Below are 17,780 nucleotides of genomic sequence, written 5' to 3'. Positions count from 1 at the left end.
GTTGTTATTAATCAGAACGAACTATTTTGATATGGTACAATATATACTTACTTTTAACTGCTTTTGGCATAGTATAATCTCTGTTTATGTAGGCACCATATAGCTTCTTTAAATAGTAGTGTTATATACATATATATATATACACATATGTATATATATGTGTGTATATAAAATTTCTTAGACCATAGCCTAATAGAGGCTGTAGGATGTTAAAGTGCTTTTTCATGTAACTAACTCAGCAAATGGTCTAAAATAATGAATTTCCCACATTCAGGGCCTATCTTATCTGAAAGACAACGTAACTCAGGCAAAAGCCAGAACACCGAGAAAAGAGAATTTATTGACCCTTGTTATCAGGGAATAAAACCACAAGAAGAAATAAAATATATTGATCTAATCAACAGGATGGCACGCAGACAAGTCAAAGGTTAAAAACTGAGCAGGAAAATCCCTGAAACATCTAAAATCACAAGAATGTTTGAATAATGAATGAAACTCATTATTAATGTATACGTTACATCATGAATATGTATGTAATGTAACAGTATATAGAGAACATTGTTTTACACTAACTGGTGTGTTTTCTGGCCCATCGCCAAAAACACCCCAGCTCTGGTTATTTGTACTTTTTTTTTTTTATCCCGTATTAAACTTTTAAAAATTCTCAAGTGTGAACTTCATTTTTTGCATACTGTGAGTTTTAATGCTGTGAAGGAATAAAAATCTCATCTCTGCTGCAGTTTGAAAAAAGGTCGTATTCCTATTGCTCAAAATGCATCGTGTAAAATGCATTAATCTGAAATATCTATTAAGTTAAATAAAGCTGAAGGGAAACTACATGTCATGCTAAGGCTTTTTTAGGTTGCCTTTGACATCAGCTGTTGACATCAACTTTGACATCAACTATTGGATAGAAAAACAGCTGTTTTTTCAACAACTAGATTTAATTCTTTTTGCAGCAATTTTAACTCCAAAGCTTTCTTAGTTTTGACTGTATTTTGAATGGCTTTCTCTAGCGTATTTTCTTAAGTGGTGTTATGTGCTGTTTCTCATTACAGACGCCTCCACCTCAATAAGAAAGCCACGGACAAACAGCCATATAGCAAGCTTCCTGGTGTTTCACTTCTAAAGCCGTTAAAAGGCGTGGATCCTAACCTGATCAATAACCTAGAAACCTTCTTTGAGCTGGATTATCCTAAAGTATGTATATTATTTAGTGTAGTTTTTTTTCCTCCTATGTCTCAAAAAGTCACATGATGAACTTGGATGATATACTGCTTGGTTGTCTTGGATTGTTCTTCCTTCTGTAGAAGATGTATCATTACATATTTTACATGTTGCAAACAAACTTAGTCCTTTTTAAAAAGCTGTCTATTGAGGACCATGTCGAAGGCTTAAGGGTGAAACATACTCTACACTCCACTAAGATTTGCTTAATCGATGTTGCTGTATTGTGGTGTTTATAGATTTAAGTGTTTCATACTGCTGCAAGAGCTTACTTGAGAGACAGGAAATTCTCCTCAGTTTAGTTGAGATGCAAGAAATTCTCCTCAGTTGACTACTTTTCTGTAAGAGATCCTCCAATAGAGAGCACTTTAACTGATAACCTGAAACTTTTTGGTGGTTCTTACTGATGGCTCATCTAATGAAGAGTTGCTCAGTGATGAGATAGTGTACCTCACCAGTTGTTGGTAGGTAGGGTATTCTCTAAGCCATGTGTTAGTGTTGAGAAGCAAATAGTTCAGAAAAGCTCACATTTGCTGTTGAACACTGTTTGAATGTGTAATACAAGCAATAAGCAATGTAATTGATAAGTGTGTCAGATGCTCTCCTTGCTCTAAAGAGCTTAAAAGAAGTAAATGTTTGCTGTATCATTCAATATTTGAAGTATGCTCCTGTGGATGGGAAAAAGTACATTTTTTACTGAATTTGTGTCTGCTGAAATTTGGAATTTAGCTTTAACATAAAAACTGCTCTTTTCTCAGTTCTTCTCAAAACTGCATCTGACACTGCTTCTCCTTCTCCAATGGTAGAAGGTCAAAGGTTTGTGTGAGCTGTACAGTCAGTGTTTGTGTATTCTGAGAGCCTTAAACTGGCACCTAAGTAGGCAGGGTAAAACAAATAAAAATCTGTATCACTTGGAACTAATCAGAAATTGGAAATTTTTTCTGTAATGAAGCTTTGAGTCTTTTGAAAAGCTTCAGACATGAACATACGAATTCTTTCAGCTCAACAAAGTGCAATAAAGTGTGGCCAAGCACATTTTAAAGCATACTTAAGGCAAGCTGCATATGCCAATATTGCAAACAGTGCAAAGAATCTTCAGCAATATCATAAGCTGTTATATGACCTATAATGAGCATCCAAACATTATGCATCTGATACATTTGGTTACATATAAAATTTGTTTAATAATTAAAAAAAATAATGTTGGATCTTGCTTTACAAAAGGTAGTTTTGGTCCTTAGTTCTGAAAACATATGGATAATAATTTTAAAATGTTGCTACTACACACAAATCTGAGTTTCAGGTAACAGTAGATAATCACGTTTTTTCCAAGGAGAGTGAAAATGCATGTGTGGATGCTTCAGTTTGCTGCAGCACAGATTAGACAGTATGAGCAAGGTCCCCAAACTGTCTGAAAAACTTTTTATAGTTACTGTCCAGAGCTACTTTAAGAGATGACCACAAAAATTAGAGCAACAGTATTGCCTGGTATTCAAAATTCAGCTGTGCAGTGAAAAATCATTATGGAAGATTAATCTGAAACTTTTTCCAGTGAAGCTGAATTCAAACTGTGGTGATAATTATTCTCTTCTGTGATACACGGTGTGAAATACTCTTCTCTTGAATGGAATCCAGTTATGCTGTCTCAAAACTACAGGACTTAAACATAATATTTTTATAAGTGAAGAGTTCTCACCTACTGTGCATATTGTAATTGTGCAAAAGTTTCTCTATTCATGTTAAATTCAAATGAACCGGATGGTAATGCTTGTGTCAATAAGCCTTTTTTTTTTTACTTTGCTACTGCATAGAAAGGCCATTTGTTTTGAATTTTTCTCTTCTCAAGTATTGGAGTCTGAAATATCTGGCTTACTTCTGGTTGAATTTCTTGGAGAATATGGGCAAGAAGTGTCATTGCTGCTGTGGATTGAAGATTGATTATATAATGAGTTGGAAAACCAGTTTTATTGTACACAATTTTAATGTGCAGTAAAAAAATAATTTCTTCAGTTATTTATTTCTATGGTGTTCATGCTGTCAAGATTCTGTTGTGATGTGAGGACCTGTCTGCTTAATAAGACAACTCTTAAAATCCATTCTCCATGCTGTAAGATGGTAGAAGTCAAACACTGCATGCTCCTTAACAAAATTGACTTTAAGTTTGCATTCTGAGAGGTAAAGATATTTGCCTGATGGTTTGTAGTGCTAGAACAAATTTAAACTCCCATTTAAATTATGTTAAATTTCCTCAGTATTCAGAATGGAGTTAGAGTAGATCAGGCTTTTGTGTAAAACAATACCATTTATTGATTTTTTACAGCAGCTGCTGCAAATGTCCAAGAAAATTGGTTCTTGTTGGATTGAATTTTTCAGTCGTAGACTGTCAAAATGGCTTTTGGGTATCTTGATCAGAAATTTGCATTTTTTGTATTTTATTCTATCTATTGGAGCTTTTAATAGCTCTAATTTTAACAGGGTAGGAAAAAAAAAAGTTGTATTAGGTAAGAAGTATTTTCTTCATTGCCAAAGCAGAAGTACCTTTATCGAAGCTGCCTCAATGTTGAATGATTTATTTCTTTGCCCACTATCACTAGCTTGTGTAAGCATATAGCATCTACAGCTTTCCCTTAACACTTGCTTTTCAACCATTACTCTATTAATAAGAAAATACACATATGTTACATATACATATTCCTGAGCTTTGTTGTACAACTAAGTATACATATGTACATATACTGGTCTCTGTGGGTTGTCTTCCAACTCTGTTCTGCATATGTATCTATAAAGTAAAGGAATGGAAGATGTAGTTCAGAGGTATGCAGTCATAGTGTGTCATAACCTCATTTTTTAATATTGCAGGTGCTGTCATTTCATTGAATATAATATTTGATTTAAGATTTCGTATGTGAGCAAAAATGGAAGTGGAAACAAAAATTTAACATTGTACACCAGAACATCTTATTTCATGACTAATAGAAACCCTTCAATAACAGAAGAAGTAATGTTCATCAGTAAAAGAGTTCATTGAGACACAGCCTTAGTTGTTTTTTCAGAAGTACTTGGCTGTGTATTAAAAAACTAGACTCATTTAGCTGTAAAACAACCCCTTTGTTTTTAATTCTATAACAGCACTCTTTATTTTTTTAGCTTACTGCGCTCTTAAACTTTTTTTCATAGACCGTATGGATATTAGCTGTATGTATGTAAATATATATGTGAGTGTATACATTTTTGTTTTTACTAGTATGAAGTACTACTCTGTGTACAAGATCATGATGATCCAGCTATTGATGTGTGCAAAAAGCTCCTTGGCAAATACCCAAATGTTGATGCTAGACTGTTTATAGGTAAGCAGTGCAACTTGAAGGTGGGACTCTGACTTGTAAAATGATAGGTCTTCAGCTCCATATGGAGTACTCTGCATTGGAGTTGTAGACTCCATATGTATATGGACTTAAATAAATAGTTGTCTTGTTCAGCCCATGTTGCTTCTGTAGCTTAATCACTGATTTGAAGTAAAAAGTAAGTTTGTAGTCAGCCTGTGACAAAAGTCCAAGAAAACTTAAGAAGGAATGGTTTGGGTAACTCCCTGCAATTTTATCTCCTAATTCCAAAACAACAGTTTAAATCCTGTCTTTGCACTGAACTAAATGTGCAGGAAGTGACTCAGAGTTGTGGCTGTATTTGAGCTTGAGGTCCTGCAGCAGTCCTTTTTAATCTGCTTAGGCTGCGTGGCTCTTTCTTCACTTTGAATTAGCGGAGGAAAGGGGAATTAGAACAAGGTAGTAAAATGTAATTGTTTTTTTTTTTCTCTGATATAAAAAGAACTTTACCATGTCCGTCAGCTGGATGTAAAGGAGTGTGTCTCACTTTATTCTGCTCCTTTTTAATTTTTCTGCTGAAATTACTGTAGAATACAGTCTTCATAATGATAGTCTCAAAGAATAAGAGATGAATAACGTTTACCTTACAAGAATGTAGTAATAAGCTTTATAGTTCTACTGCTCCTTTAATTACATTAATCTCGCTACACTGCCATTTTAAGGAAGCATTTGAATATTTTTTCTTTTTATTTTTCCAAGTATAAAATATAGAAGTGAAGGTATACATAAAATATAGACATTTTGTATAAAAGTGGACTTTAAGAATTAGTGGGTAAATATTTACTTCAGTTCATATATTTAAATATTTTGGATATTGAGTCTCAATTCTAAAAATTCCCCATACATTAATTTTTATGATGTTTGTATTTTTTAGGTGGCAAGAAGGTTGGCATCAACCCTAAGATTAATAACTTAATGCCTGGCTATGAAGTTGCCAAATATGATCTCATATGGATTTGTGATAGTGGAATCAGAGGTAGGTGTGTATGTGCTAACTGTTAAACTGTGCTTATTCACCATAAGCAAGCAGATTTTGGAGACTAATTTAACTGAGACTATAAGCAGAAATTAAAGTTAAAAGTCTGGAAAGAAATGTTTTTGTGAAATAAAAGATTAGCCTCTAATTAGAGGAGAAAATACCTTTAAAAATACAATTCAGGCTGTTTCCATTTTATTTGTTGTTGATCATAACAATTGTTAATCGCTAATATTATTTTTTTGTGAAACCATTTTTATAATATAGGACGCATCAAAGCACATGTATTCTTGATGCTGGTAATAAAATGAGAATCAGTGTCTCGCTGCAGTAGTCTGCTAATGACAGAGTTTCTCCATCAAGTGTCATTTTTTAATTTGTCACTTAGTAACACCAGACACGCTGACAGATATGGCCAATCAAATGACTGAAAAAGTGGGCTTGGTCCATGGGCTTCCCTATGTTGCAGACAGACAGGGGTTTGCTGCTACTCTTGAACAGGTGAGTGCAGTGTTGTGGGGGGGCAGATCTTGTTTTATTCTTTTTTGCTTACAAAGCCTTGCTGAGTGAAAGCTGTATTGTGCCTCTTGTACTTTTTGAGTGATGAAATGGTTATTTTTTAGCTGCAGTCACACTTCCAACTCAGGGTAACTAGGACAATTTCTAAGTACTTCAAAGTTCTTCTGTGGTGCTCTGTCTGTTGATTCAGTATTTAGGTTTACAATATGAGCAGTAAAGATTACAAGATACATGTTTTGCAGTTTATGTTTAAAATTATTAAAAAACTGAAGAATTGAACTGATGAATGCTTTCTAGTGCTTAGCAGAAAGGACTAATTAATTTTATTTAGATATCTGAAAAAGCACACAAAAATGGCCATGACAAGTCTAAGTGAAGTCTAACTCACACAGTATCTTACTTCCAGCAGGATTTACAAGCAGAGTCTTTATGGAAAGTAGAATAAAAGCAAGGCTTATATCCTATTTTCCTGTAATACTGCCTCAATGTTCTGTAATTTTCAGCTGAGAGACTACCTGAGCAGGACCCAGAACAGATTTCTTAAATTAACTTTTCCATTATTTTTTGAGTCCATATAAATCTTTAACATCTGTAATTTTCTATACCAGGAAGTTGCATAGATCTATTTGTTACAGGATCTATATCTGGTTTACTCTGACCCTTGTTCTATAGTGTTATTTCATGTCTCATAATAATTGTATTGTGAAAGAGAAAGTGAAAGTTTGATTCCTATTCACCATCTTCATATTATTCATTCTGTTCTATTCTTCCCTGTCCTCTTTCTCAGTAAGTTCTCTTTGGTAGAAAGAAGAGCTTGAGTTTGGCTTTTTGTTCCTTGTGTCTCAAGGCATGTAATCTAATCCATTTTTATTTGGAGCTGGCATGTATAAGGCATTTTGGCCCCAAGGCTAACTGGTAGGGGGATGAAAGAGAGAAATGTGAGAGATGAAAGTGTGGTGAAATTCAGTACTCTGACATTGCTCTAAGTGAGAGATGCTTTTGTGCTGATTTTTTTTCTTCCTTTTCTTCCTTTTTTTTAAATGATACAAAGTCTGAATTTTTTCTTACAAGAGAAAAGCAGAGGTCTATAGCACAAATTTCCTAGTATTGCTACTTGTTAAAGCAAGAATTACAACTCCTGCTCCTGTATTCCTGGAAGAGCTTTTTGCCTGCTGATCCAGGATACTGCAAGATGAGCACACCTTTTGTTGAATAAGTTTACTGTACCAGTGTGAAGGCAGTCTACACTAAGTAATAATGAGAGGCACTAGCACTCATTCCCTCTGTTTTGTAGGTCATTCCTAGTCTTCAAGTACTGAATCTTGTAAAAAGTTTTTCTCACAATCTGAGTTTTTTCTTCATTGTTTTTGTTTGCAAGCATGCTAAGTAAACAAATCTCCCATGCTTCTGTAGAATCATATAGTAAGTTTCTAAGAACATGTATGCAGGAATGCAGTTAATTTTCACACGTCTGTCAGTTATCACCACATAATACATTAATCTTAGTGATTAATCAGTTACTTAATGGATTTTTAACACATATATTCCCTGAGAAAAACTTCAGTAAGTTAGAAATTAAATACAAAATGAACTGCAGTAGTTCAATATGTGAATTTAAAACCTGCTTATAGATTTGCAAAAATACAGCCAATATCACCAATAGATTTCTCAGATCTGGTGATACTGTAGGTTTTTTTAAATAGTACTAAAGGTCTTTCCAAATACACCATTGTAATTGGCCACACCTAGTGTATTCTACCCTCCTTATGTTTCCAGAGGACAAAGTTGTCATTGTAGTACTTAAATACAGAGTTTTAAATGCCTTTTGTTCTTTTCACAGGTCTATTTTGGTACTTCACATCCAAGGTCATATATTTCAGCCAACTTAACTGGCTTTAAGTGTGTAACAGGAATGTCATGCTTGATGAGGAAGGATGTCTTGGACCAGGCTGGAGGACTGATAGCTTTTGCACAGTATATTGCTGAAGATTACTTTATGGCCAAAGCGATAGCTGACCGGTAAGATGACTCTGAAATAAGCTTATTGCTTTAGGTGTAGTTTAAATCTTTCTTTTTGTTTGCTTTTTGGGTTTTTTTAAAAACATAGCACATACTGTTAGTATCAGTGTTCATATCAGCTTCACATATATATAGCAAGCATATTAATGACATGTGCTTTGTCCTATCAGTATAAGGCTTTTAGGAATAATTAAGCCATATCACTGTTAATTCCTTTAGAGAAAAGTTTCAGAACTTGGTTTAAGTTCTGAGTTTAAGTTCTTGGTTTAAGTTTGTTTTTTTCCAAAGAAGAGTCTTGTTGAAATACGGTTTTAGTTTTTTTTGCCTACACCCATTGTAATAGTAGGACACATGCCAAAGAAACTTCTCAAGCCTAATGAAATTGCAGTTTTTATCTAGTTGGTTTTTGCATCTGTTATTTACAGATTTTTATTATAACAAATTCCTTTTTCAGGGGCTGGAAATTTGCAATGGCCACGCAAGTTGCAATGCAAAACTCTGGTTCATATTCTATTTCTCAGTTTCAGTCCAGAATGATCAGGTAAGATTTTGATCTTTATTTCCTCTCCCATCCATCCCTGCTCCCTTCTTTTGGTGGGGACAGCCTGATGTGAGGGAACATATTTTCCAAGTGAATTTGATCTAATGCCCAGTGTGCTAAAGTTCAGTGCACAGCTTGATGCATGCTTCTTCATTAGTGTTGGGAGAGAGGCGCTGACTTTCCACAGAAGAATGACTGTTACAAGTATTAAGAAAAATTAACACACCCCTGTCCTTAGTACCTTTTAAATGCTATCCATAGCATCTTTTAAAAGGAGGTTTTTTGCAGTATTTTATTTGGAGGTGTTAATTAAATTACACTAGCGTTTTAGAAAATACTATGATGGCTCATTTGGTGGGGCACAGGAGGAGGAGTTAATGAATAATGCAAAGTCAAAACTGATTTGTTTTTCTTTTCTAGGTGGGCCAAACTACGAATTAATATGTTGCCTGCCACAATAATTTGCGAGCCAATCTCAGAGTGCTTCGTTGCCAGTCTAGTTATTGGATGGGCAGCTCATCATGTGTTTAGATGGGATATAATGGTATTTTTCATGTGTCACTGCTTGGCATGGTTTATATTTGACTACATTCAACTAAAAGGTGTTCAGGTATGTAATTTTATTTTCCAGGAGGTTACTAAAATTACTTACTGCCATTAATTTCAGCAAAAAGCTAATCTTAATTACAACCATAAATAACTCTATTGACATGCAGGAAATAACAGATCTAATCCTGTTACTTCTCAGTCTTCCAGCTTCAGTTACAGTGTCATGAAAAGGAAGAAGTAGTTTTATTTTTTGTATTCTACAAAGTACAATGCTGTAATTTTGTGTTCTACAAAATTCTGCTCTTGCCGCTGACAGAAAGTTTGTCTGTCCCCTTAATTAATATTCATGTTCCAAATCTGCTCTACAAGGGCATATGCAGAAATTTTACGCTCATTTGACAGTACAAGAGCAGAAGCTTTGTGAGACTTCATTTTTTTTGGGGGAGGAGGTTTTATTTTATTTTATTTTATTTTAGTTGTCACTTTGTCTTATATTTGTTGAGGTGTATGTGTACTCATACCTACATTTTTAAATTCATTTTGTTAATAATGGGCAAGGAGAAAGGCCTTATAAAACTTTTAACATAGAAAGATGCCACAAATGTGAACAGCATTTGTTCTTCTAATGCTATAGAAAATATTTAATATGGGTAATTGTATCTTGAACAAGAAAATATTCTTGGGTTTTAATGAAGGATGCTATTGATACATAAATCTGCCTAGTAAGCTTTATAAAACATTATTAAAAGGTTTTAAGTTACTTTAAAATTTCTCTTGAATTATCAGTATGATTAAATACCTTGCTTTTTATTGTTTCTAGGGTGGTCCTCTGTGTTTTTCAAAACTTGATTATGCAGTAGCTTGGTTCATCAGAGAATCCATGACAATTTATATTTTCCTATCTGCTTTGTGGGACCCCACCATTAGCTGGAGGACAGGGCGCTACAGGTTACGTTGTGGAGGCACTGCAGAAGAAATTATTGATGTATAGCCACACATTTGTAGCTCTGAATGTCAGAAAGTGAAGGGGGAAAGAAAAGTATTATAAGTTGTTTATATACTTCCAAGAAGATCTACCTTCAGTAGTTTTATTACTTGTATGTTTGGTATCTGTTCTTCAATTATTTTTGCATGGCACTTGCATCTGTGAAAATACATCTGTAGTCTTGGCCAAAAGGTACCTTCCTTCTATGTACAAATAAAAATAGGGAGAATTGGTCCTGACATCTGCTTTCTATTTAGATGCTCTGCAGTAGACTTTTTTTTAAAAAATATCCTCTGGGATATGAACAGCTTCTTACTCCTTGGTGTGCTAGGCTAGCAAATCTAGGGTTCACATAGCTATTTTCCAGCTGGATTGCACAAGACTGTACCTAGTAAAATCACAGAGGTACAGCTCTTTTTTGTTTTATTCCACTAAATTGAGCTAGTAATGGGACCTTGGGAAAGAAGCTCTGAAATGTTTTATGCCTACCTCTTATAGCTGCTGCAGAACAATATGAATAGAAAGACTAAACTGCTTTGCAAATACAAACTAAAGTAAACCTGTAGTCTTGTGTTTATATGTATATAGGGAATATTTTAATCATTGCAGTAACCAAAAGTGGACTGAGTTGGATAAGAATGAGTTGGAAGGATTTACTGGTCAAGCATGTATTATGGGCATCTTTTGGCCAAGTCTGATCTGGTTCTGTCTCTTGAACCTTGTTAAGCACTGTGCTGTAACTAGCCAAGGTGATCCCCTCAGTACTTCCATCCTTTTTTAAGGGGTGTTTGTTTTTCCCTGTGAGTGAATGCTTTTGTGGTGGGGGAGGGTGTTGGATGTGTGTGTGGTACATAGTAGGGAGCAGAAATACATTTCAGAAACATTTCACACATGAGCTATTTTCTTACACAATGTCTTAAGAATGTAATTTCATGATGCAGGTATTTAATATCTTTGTAAAGTGAACATACATACCTATACTAGTCATAATTAAGTATTCAATTGCAGTAGATATTGTGAATATATTAAAGGGCCGGGTGAGTTTGCTGTTACTGATTAAAACTGTAGTCTTAATTTAGATATCAAACTAAGTTTACTCTTGGCCTGTTAGTCTAGCCTTTAAATTGGACTTCTGTATTCCAGTGGTATGACTAAAAGGACTAGATTATAATGCATGCCATGGTTTTCCTCTCTCTGTTCCATGTAACTTGGTTTTCAACCTTATTGTGATATTTTCTAATTTGTGGTGAACTGGACTTGTTTTCTTTGAACATTTTTAATTAAAAAAAAAAAACAACATAGCAAAGCTAGAGAAGACTGTTGCATAAGCCTTTTGTTTTCATAATTGTATTTATGCTGCTTTACTTTTCTTCATATGGAATAGCATATTGTCACCATGAAAGTGAACTGCTAATTACAAGGTTATGTCAACAAAGCAGCTTTAAAAGTTGGATGATGATGATGTGTAGCATATTAGCAATAATGACATGTATTTATAAAAAATGGACTTTTTACCTTACTGAGCCAATCCCTTACCCATCATATGCTACACAAGTGTAATGTGTAGGTATTTGTTGTAAAACATACTCTGGGCCAAGATGCTTCATCCACCTTAATATCTCTTTGCCTTGTTCCTATGATAACATGGAACTTTTTTAATGGGCATTTCTGTATGAACAAAGGCATCTGATGCATGCTTTATTCTTTTCATGTGAATCAGGAAGAAGCACTTTTCCTGAGGAAAGATTTACACTGAAACCTAGTATAGTTGTGACCCACAAAAACATTCTTTTTTTAATATTGTTTTTGACATAGTTGAGTTTTACTGACAATGTTTGTATCTTCATTTGTTTCATGAAGTTTGATGCCATTCATTGCACTGCTGAAGTGAAGCTTAGCTTGCTACTTAGCTTTATGCTGATTTCTATGCAAGCAATGGAACAGAACCAAAAAAAAAGGCTGAACAGACTTCCGTTTAAAAAACTAGGTGGGGATAATTGTTTAACAGGTGCTTTGGTATTAGTAGAGCCATCTTTGGCTGTGAAAAATAAAGCTTCACTTAAGCAAATGGTTTCATTTGGGTATTGTTTGGTTGATGATGAAATGGAAACCAACAGTGTCAAATGTTGTAGACAATGCTGCAACAGAACTTTTAAAAGTTATAAACAGCTTATGTAAAAGTTATGTTGATTTACAGCTGTGTAGAATACACCTTGTTTATTTAAAATAATTGTATTGTTTTTTCGTTTATTTAAAAATAAATTTTGAATACAATCTATATGGAGTACTTTTTTTTCCTTTCTTCGATGCTGTAATGGGACAGATTTAAGTATTTATGGCAGCTTTGTTAGATTATATTTCTAATTAATCTTCACAGCAGTAAAGGGATGTGTCTTTAAAGGTTTTTGCAACTACACCATCTCTTTTGGATTTTATATTGGACTGAAATTAACTCAAATGGGCTAAACTGATTTTGAGTTATTCTTAATTTTTTAGAGTAGCTTCAGTGTACAAAAATTTTACAAGTGAACAGCATAGTTCCATATCTATTGTAACTAGCTTAGATTCAGATTTTAGAGGTGATAGCTTTTGCCACAGAACATGTTGACATTGAGAAATAATGTTGATCCTTTGCTTTCAGGTACACTAACTTGAAAGCACTCTGAACTTGCTCTGCCATGCCACTTGGCTTTTTTTGTCTCTTCCCTACCCTTTATGAACATCATGTGAAACTTAGTAAGAGACTGTGTTTATGAAAGGGTTGTTGGAATCCTGCATGCATGGTGTAAACAAACACTGCTGGAATCATTTGAAAACTATTTATAGAAACTTTAATGTTCCCAAGTGCATTTTGTGCTCAGTACATTTGCAGCCACAAAGCACAATACTTAAATCCTCTTCCCTCAGTCATTTCATTACTTTCCTGCCTACTGTTAAAATAATGTTGTTGTTTTATTCTGTACTTTCAGTTGAAGTCTTTCTCCCTTGAATTCCTTTTGCCACTCTCCTGTTTCCTGCTGAATACTGCCTACCTACATTTCCTCTCAAGTCTGTTTTGACAGCTGGAAAAGCTTGTCTCTAACCTGTTTTCACAAATCACTTCTGGAAGCTGTTTCATTCATCTTAAAAGCTTTTAAGCCTCACACCTAATTTCTGATCATCTAAATTTAGGGTGAGTTTGAGCTCCAGGTGTTCTTGGATTCAACTGGTTCCCCAACAGCACTGATACTGATGATAGCTGTTGAGGCTGAGGAAGATTAAAATTTAATATAGCAATAGATATACTTTTAATAGTGTTTAATAGTTACACAAAAACGTTTCTGCTTTTACAGTGTCTATACTTGCATAAATAACACTTAGAAGAGAGAATGGCACTGTATAGAATGGCAATAATTTCAAATTTAATCCATCTTTTGAGTCTGAGAATGTTAGTTTTGAACTTATGATCAGATTATTCTGAATGGTTTACTACTTGGATATTCAGAGTGAATGCACAGGTTTACATAAGGTTTTTTCTTATCTCCTAAACTAAATCTGTGTCAAAGGCAGTACTTAGTGTTATAATGCAGTTATCTGGGGAGATGAGAATTTCCCTCCACAAAGTCATCTCTGCTTTTTATGTTGGTTTTGGAGACTATAGAAAGATTCTTATGTTAGTGTTGTAAAAATGTACTGTAATTGAAATCGGGGTCCTGGGATGTGCTTTAACAAAAAAAAATCATAAAAACAAACCAACCAAAAACACAACAGACAAACAAGAAACTCCCACAAATGAACAAAACCAAACCAAAAACCAGCACAACCAAGGAAACCACCAACCACAGAGCCAAATCCTGCTGACTTTGTGCATCCTATTGATTCTGAGCCTTTAGAGTTGGACTACTTAAAAGGTTGTTAGCTGTTCTGCACTGCACAAACCAATTTCAATTGTCAGCTATCACACAATTGAGAACAAATTATAATTCTTATGGCTAAATTCACCACATTCTGCTTTTGTTTATTTGGCAGGTCCCTAAATGTTTCTTTGTAGAAGTTTCTAAGGACTGGTGGCTGTTTTCAATTTTAAGTCTTACCTGTGATAAGTGTCCAGTTTTCCCTACAAATCCAACATTAAGTGTAAGCATACCAACCAGTCTTGTGGATCCTAAGGCTTTGCTGATGTCCAGCTATAATCTTGCAAGGTTGTGGCCAGTAGGCTTCCTTTTCAATGGCAGTTCTAGATTAGTGTCCTGTAAAAGTTCTAACTATGCTGAAGCTCTGCAGGGTCCATCTGAAAGGACAAGTGTCTAACGACCCTTTTAAGTGGAAGATGTTTGTGCTGCCCATCTTTACACTTAGCCTAGGTTAAAATAACTAGCCAGCTTGATCCTGTAACCTAAGAGACTGCAAAAAGTAAGGTATTTTCAATGCTTTCCAACACAGCATTTTGAATGCTTTATTTCTTGAATTCTCATCAGATCAAGAGTGGACTTCTGCTTATGTGTGGTTTGTGCTTCTGGGGAGAATATGCTTTTTTTTATGAGCTGAATCAGATCTAATGATTTTTCCCTAATTGTTGGTGTGACTGCAGAGGCTCAATTAAGAAATGCAGACTAGGGAGAAGTTTATGGATTGCTGCTTCTTTCTGTCTCATCCCTCCCACACATTCCCCCAACACTTTTTTTCCCAGTTTCAGACAGGAAGGAAGGGCCTCAGCCAAAAGCCCATGTGCCAGCTGGAATTAACAGCCATTTTATATGTAGCCAGTTTGTGGGTGAATGGGAGAGGTCAGGCTCATATCCCTGTGCAGGAAGCCAGTAAATTCACAGGGAGCACAAAGCAGGAGCTGTCAAAAGAAATCTCTTCACGGGGCTTTGGCATGAAGTGAATTATTATTCTTGACTTTGTCTTTGCATCCTCTGGGCCTGTGTTAAACTTAGATCTGCTCTCAGGGTGGAAGTGAGCTCAAGCCAATTTAAAGCTCTGCTAGCCCTCCCCCTGCCTTTACTGTATGATGAATTGCTTTTCTTCTTTCAAGGCTTGCCTGATGCCTGGAAGAGTGTATTTTTATATGTTGAACAGTAACTTATTTTTGGTGGCAATAACTTCACCTGTTCTCTGATACCAAAACACTGGAAGAGGTGATGAGACAAACACAGGCCTGTAAAGTACATATGTAAAATACAGTAAGACATTCAAAAGTGACTCCCTAACCCTATAGAAATGAGAAAATAGAAACTATGAAGCCTTTGGGGGAATCTGTACATACAATTTTTGGTTTTCTATTGCATGTATACACATTACATACATAAAGGTATAGGTGCATGTATGTTTATGTATGAACTTTATATATGGATATGTACTAATGCCAAAATAAAACCTTGTAAGAAGTCTTGAATTTGACAAACCTATTCTTTCTGTAAGTGGACCATGCAGGTAAATTAATGATTTGCTAGTATAAAAGGCCAGCAGCACAAAGTTAAATAAATCATGAGCCAATGGGTCTAATATCCAGTTCCATTTCACGTCTCAGTAAGCAGACAGAGGAAAGCTCAAAACCTGTAATTTTCTTCCTGGACTTTTTACTTATAAGCCTGAGCAATATTTTATCCATCTAGGCTTTTACATCTTCCACTAAGAATTCAGAAACTCTGCTTCCTTAGCTGGCAGCCCCCCAAATCTGAGCAAGGCAAGGCACATACTTTTGTCACTTGCCTCCTTATTGTTCAGTTTTATTGGCTTCCTCCCTTTTGGGGCAACTGTTGTTCCTGAGGGTCTTTATAAAAGAGTTTTCCCAAGGAGAGAAACATGTGGGAAGGAGAAATAACAGCAATAAGAGGTGGAACTGGTGAACGCAGTGTTAAATTTGCTTGTGATTAATGCTCCAGAATGAAGTACGGGCGAATCTGGCCACCTTTGCAACATACTAGATAACAAGGAAGAATAAAAGAGGTGAAACTTTAGAAAGATTCTTAAATTTTAAGAGTTCTTGCTCAGACAGAGGCTGGAGACCTCTGAGATATTCCTGAAGGCTAGATATCTAGAATAAGCCTGTTTCCATGAATTTTATGGGGCTTTCAGCATGATCTGTTTAAGGGTTATGTTGTATGGCTGGAAAAGGAGGAAAGCATTTCAGCAGGGATTGCAGTTCACTCTGCAAGACAGAGCAACTTACACCTGTTATCTCTGGATTACAAAACTCTCAAAGGCTGCTTTATTTTGGCTTCCCATGTCTTGAGGCATTCAGCTTGCCCTCCTACAGATGATTTGCAGGGAGGATAGGGACATAGGGACAACTTGTCACTGTTGGGCCATTGGCTGAGCAGCGAGGGAGCTCCAGCTGGAGCAGGTAGGTTTGGATTTTCCCCATGTTTGGGAATGTCTGCAGCCACTGACTTTATTTGAGATTAAAATATTAACTCCATGGTATGGTGATGACTGTACCATGAAGGGTCTTTGCTGATGCTGTGGGACTGGGGTTTCTAAAAGCAGACTGTGTGTCTAGTAGGGAGAAGACAGATGTTGGAAGGAGTGTAGTTCTGTGAGTACTACAGTGGTGGTGGAACTAAGAACCCTCTTACTAGATTTTAAAATCTCAGGCTTAAAATGTTGGTGTGGTTCAGACATCCTCCCGCAGTGATAAATGCACTGGTGAAGGTGAAGCAAGTCTTGCCTGTATGCAGACTGAAAGAATGATCTCATCAGTGCGTCAGCAACATGCTGGCTCTGCTGGAAGACAACAGTCACATTTGGCATTCATATTTTTATGTGTGTACATAAAAACAGTCTTTCTGCAGCCAGAATATAACTGCATAATATTTTCGTGCTTTTCCTGTCAAACAGATTGCTTTTGTATGCAACAGGTGATGATTAAAGAGATTATTTCATTTAGTTTAAAAACATAGCTGAAATGAACATCAGAAGTAAAATTTGGCATTTCCAGCTCTCTGTCCAGTGATTAAAAGAGAATCTGGTGCAGTTTTTCCTCAGGCAGAATGTTACTGTCAGTGAACAGTGGAGTCATTCTTTATGAACATATAAAGTCATAAACCAAGTCTGTGCAGCAGGAAGGACTGCACTTGTCTGTACAGTCTGTCTCAAGGCTGGTTTTTGTGGCGTCACAGCAAAGTAGGCAGCTTTACTTTCCTTGACTTAGGCCAGGAAGCCACGCACTCCATTGGGTTTTCAATGTCAAAATGCTACAAATATCCAGAGGAAATTGCCCTTCAAGTCCTTCAAATGGGTGGTGATAGCTGATTTGCAGGATCACGGAAGCCGGGATTCTAGCCACAAAATTATGCTGTTTTGCATTGCATGAGTAAGGTAGCATTTCCTGCTATTGTTTCAAGCCTAAACACAGATTATATCCTAAAGGAAAGTATCTTAGAGAATAAAGGTGTCCTTTTTACTAAAGTTGTTTCCTCCTCCAAAATCCAGTAGAATTCCCTCTAAAAAAACCCATGAACTTTGTCTAATTTATAACTCCCAACATCATGGGGTCTTTTTCCCCTTGTGGGCTGTGAAATGTTTTGAGTTTCTCATCCCCAGGAAGCTGATAGTGTCTTAAATAGGCTGGACACCGTTTTCTTCAGTTTTCTAAGT

The 17,780-nt window shown here is 35.7% G+C and overlaps 1 protein-coding gene across 1 annotated transcript in view; it reads left to right on the top strand.

Moving 5' to 3' along the window:
• UGCG (UDP-glucose ceramide glucosyltransferase) overlaps positions 1 to 12,477 on the top strand; it is a 36,096-nt gene extending 23,619 nt beyond the window's left edge. Inside the window, exons 2-9 of the mRNA XM_036403528.1 lie at positions 1,059 to 1,200; positions 4,472 to 4,574; positions 5,485 to 5,586; positions 5,975 to 6,087; positions 7,946 to 8,124; positions 8,579 to 8,665; positions 9,086 to 9,275; positions 10,035 to 12,477. Of these exons, the coding sequence (XP_036259421.1) occupies positions 1,059 to 1,200; positions 4,472 to 4,574; positions 5,485 to 5,586; positions 5,975 to 6,087; positions 7,946 to 8,124; positions 8,579 to 8,665; positions 9,086 to 9,275; positions 10,035 to 10,205 (1,087 nt within the window). The 3' untranslated portion in view covers positions 10,206 to 12,477. The remainder of the gene's footprint in view (positions 1 to 1,058; positions 1,201 to 4,471; positions 4,575 to 5,484; positions 5,587 to 5,974; positions 6,088 to 7,945; positions 8,125 to 8,578; positions 8,666 to 9,085; positions 9,276 to 10,034) is intronic.
• Positions 12,478 to 17,780: the final 5,303 nt, after the last annotated feature.

The sequence above is a fragment of the Molothrus ater genome, chromosome Z (assembly GCF_012460135.2).
Source record: "Molothrus ater isolate BHLD 08-10-18 breed brown headed cowbird chromosome Z, BPBGC_Mater_1.1, whole genome shotgun sequence".
Classification (NCBI taxonomy): domain Eukaryota; kingdom Metazoa; phylum Chordata; class Aves; order Passeriformes; family Icteridae; genus Molothrus; species Molothrus ater.
Note: the sequence above shows the minus strand (reverse complement) of the source record. Positions and strands in the feature narration are given on the sequence as shown.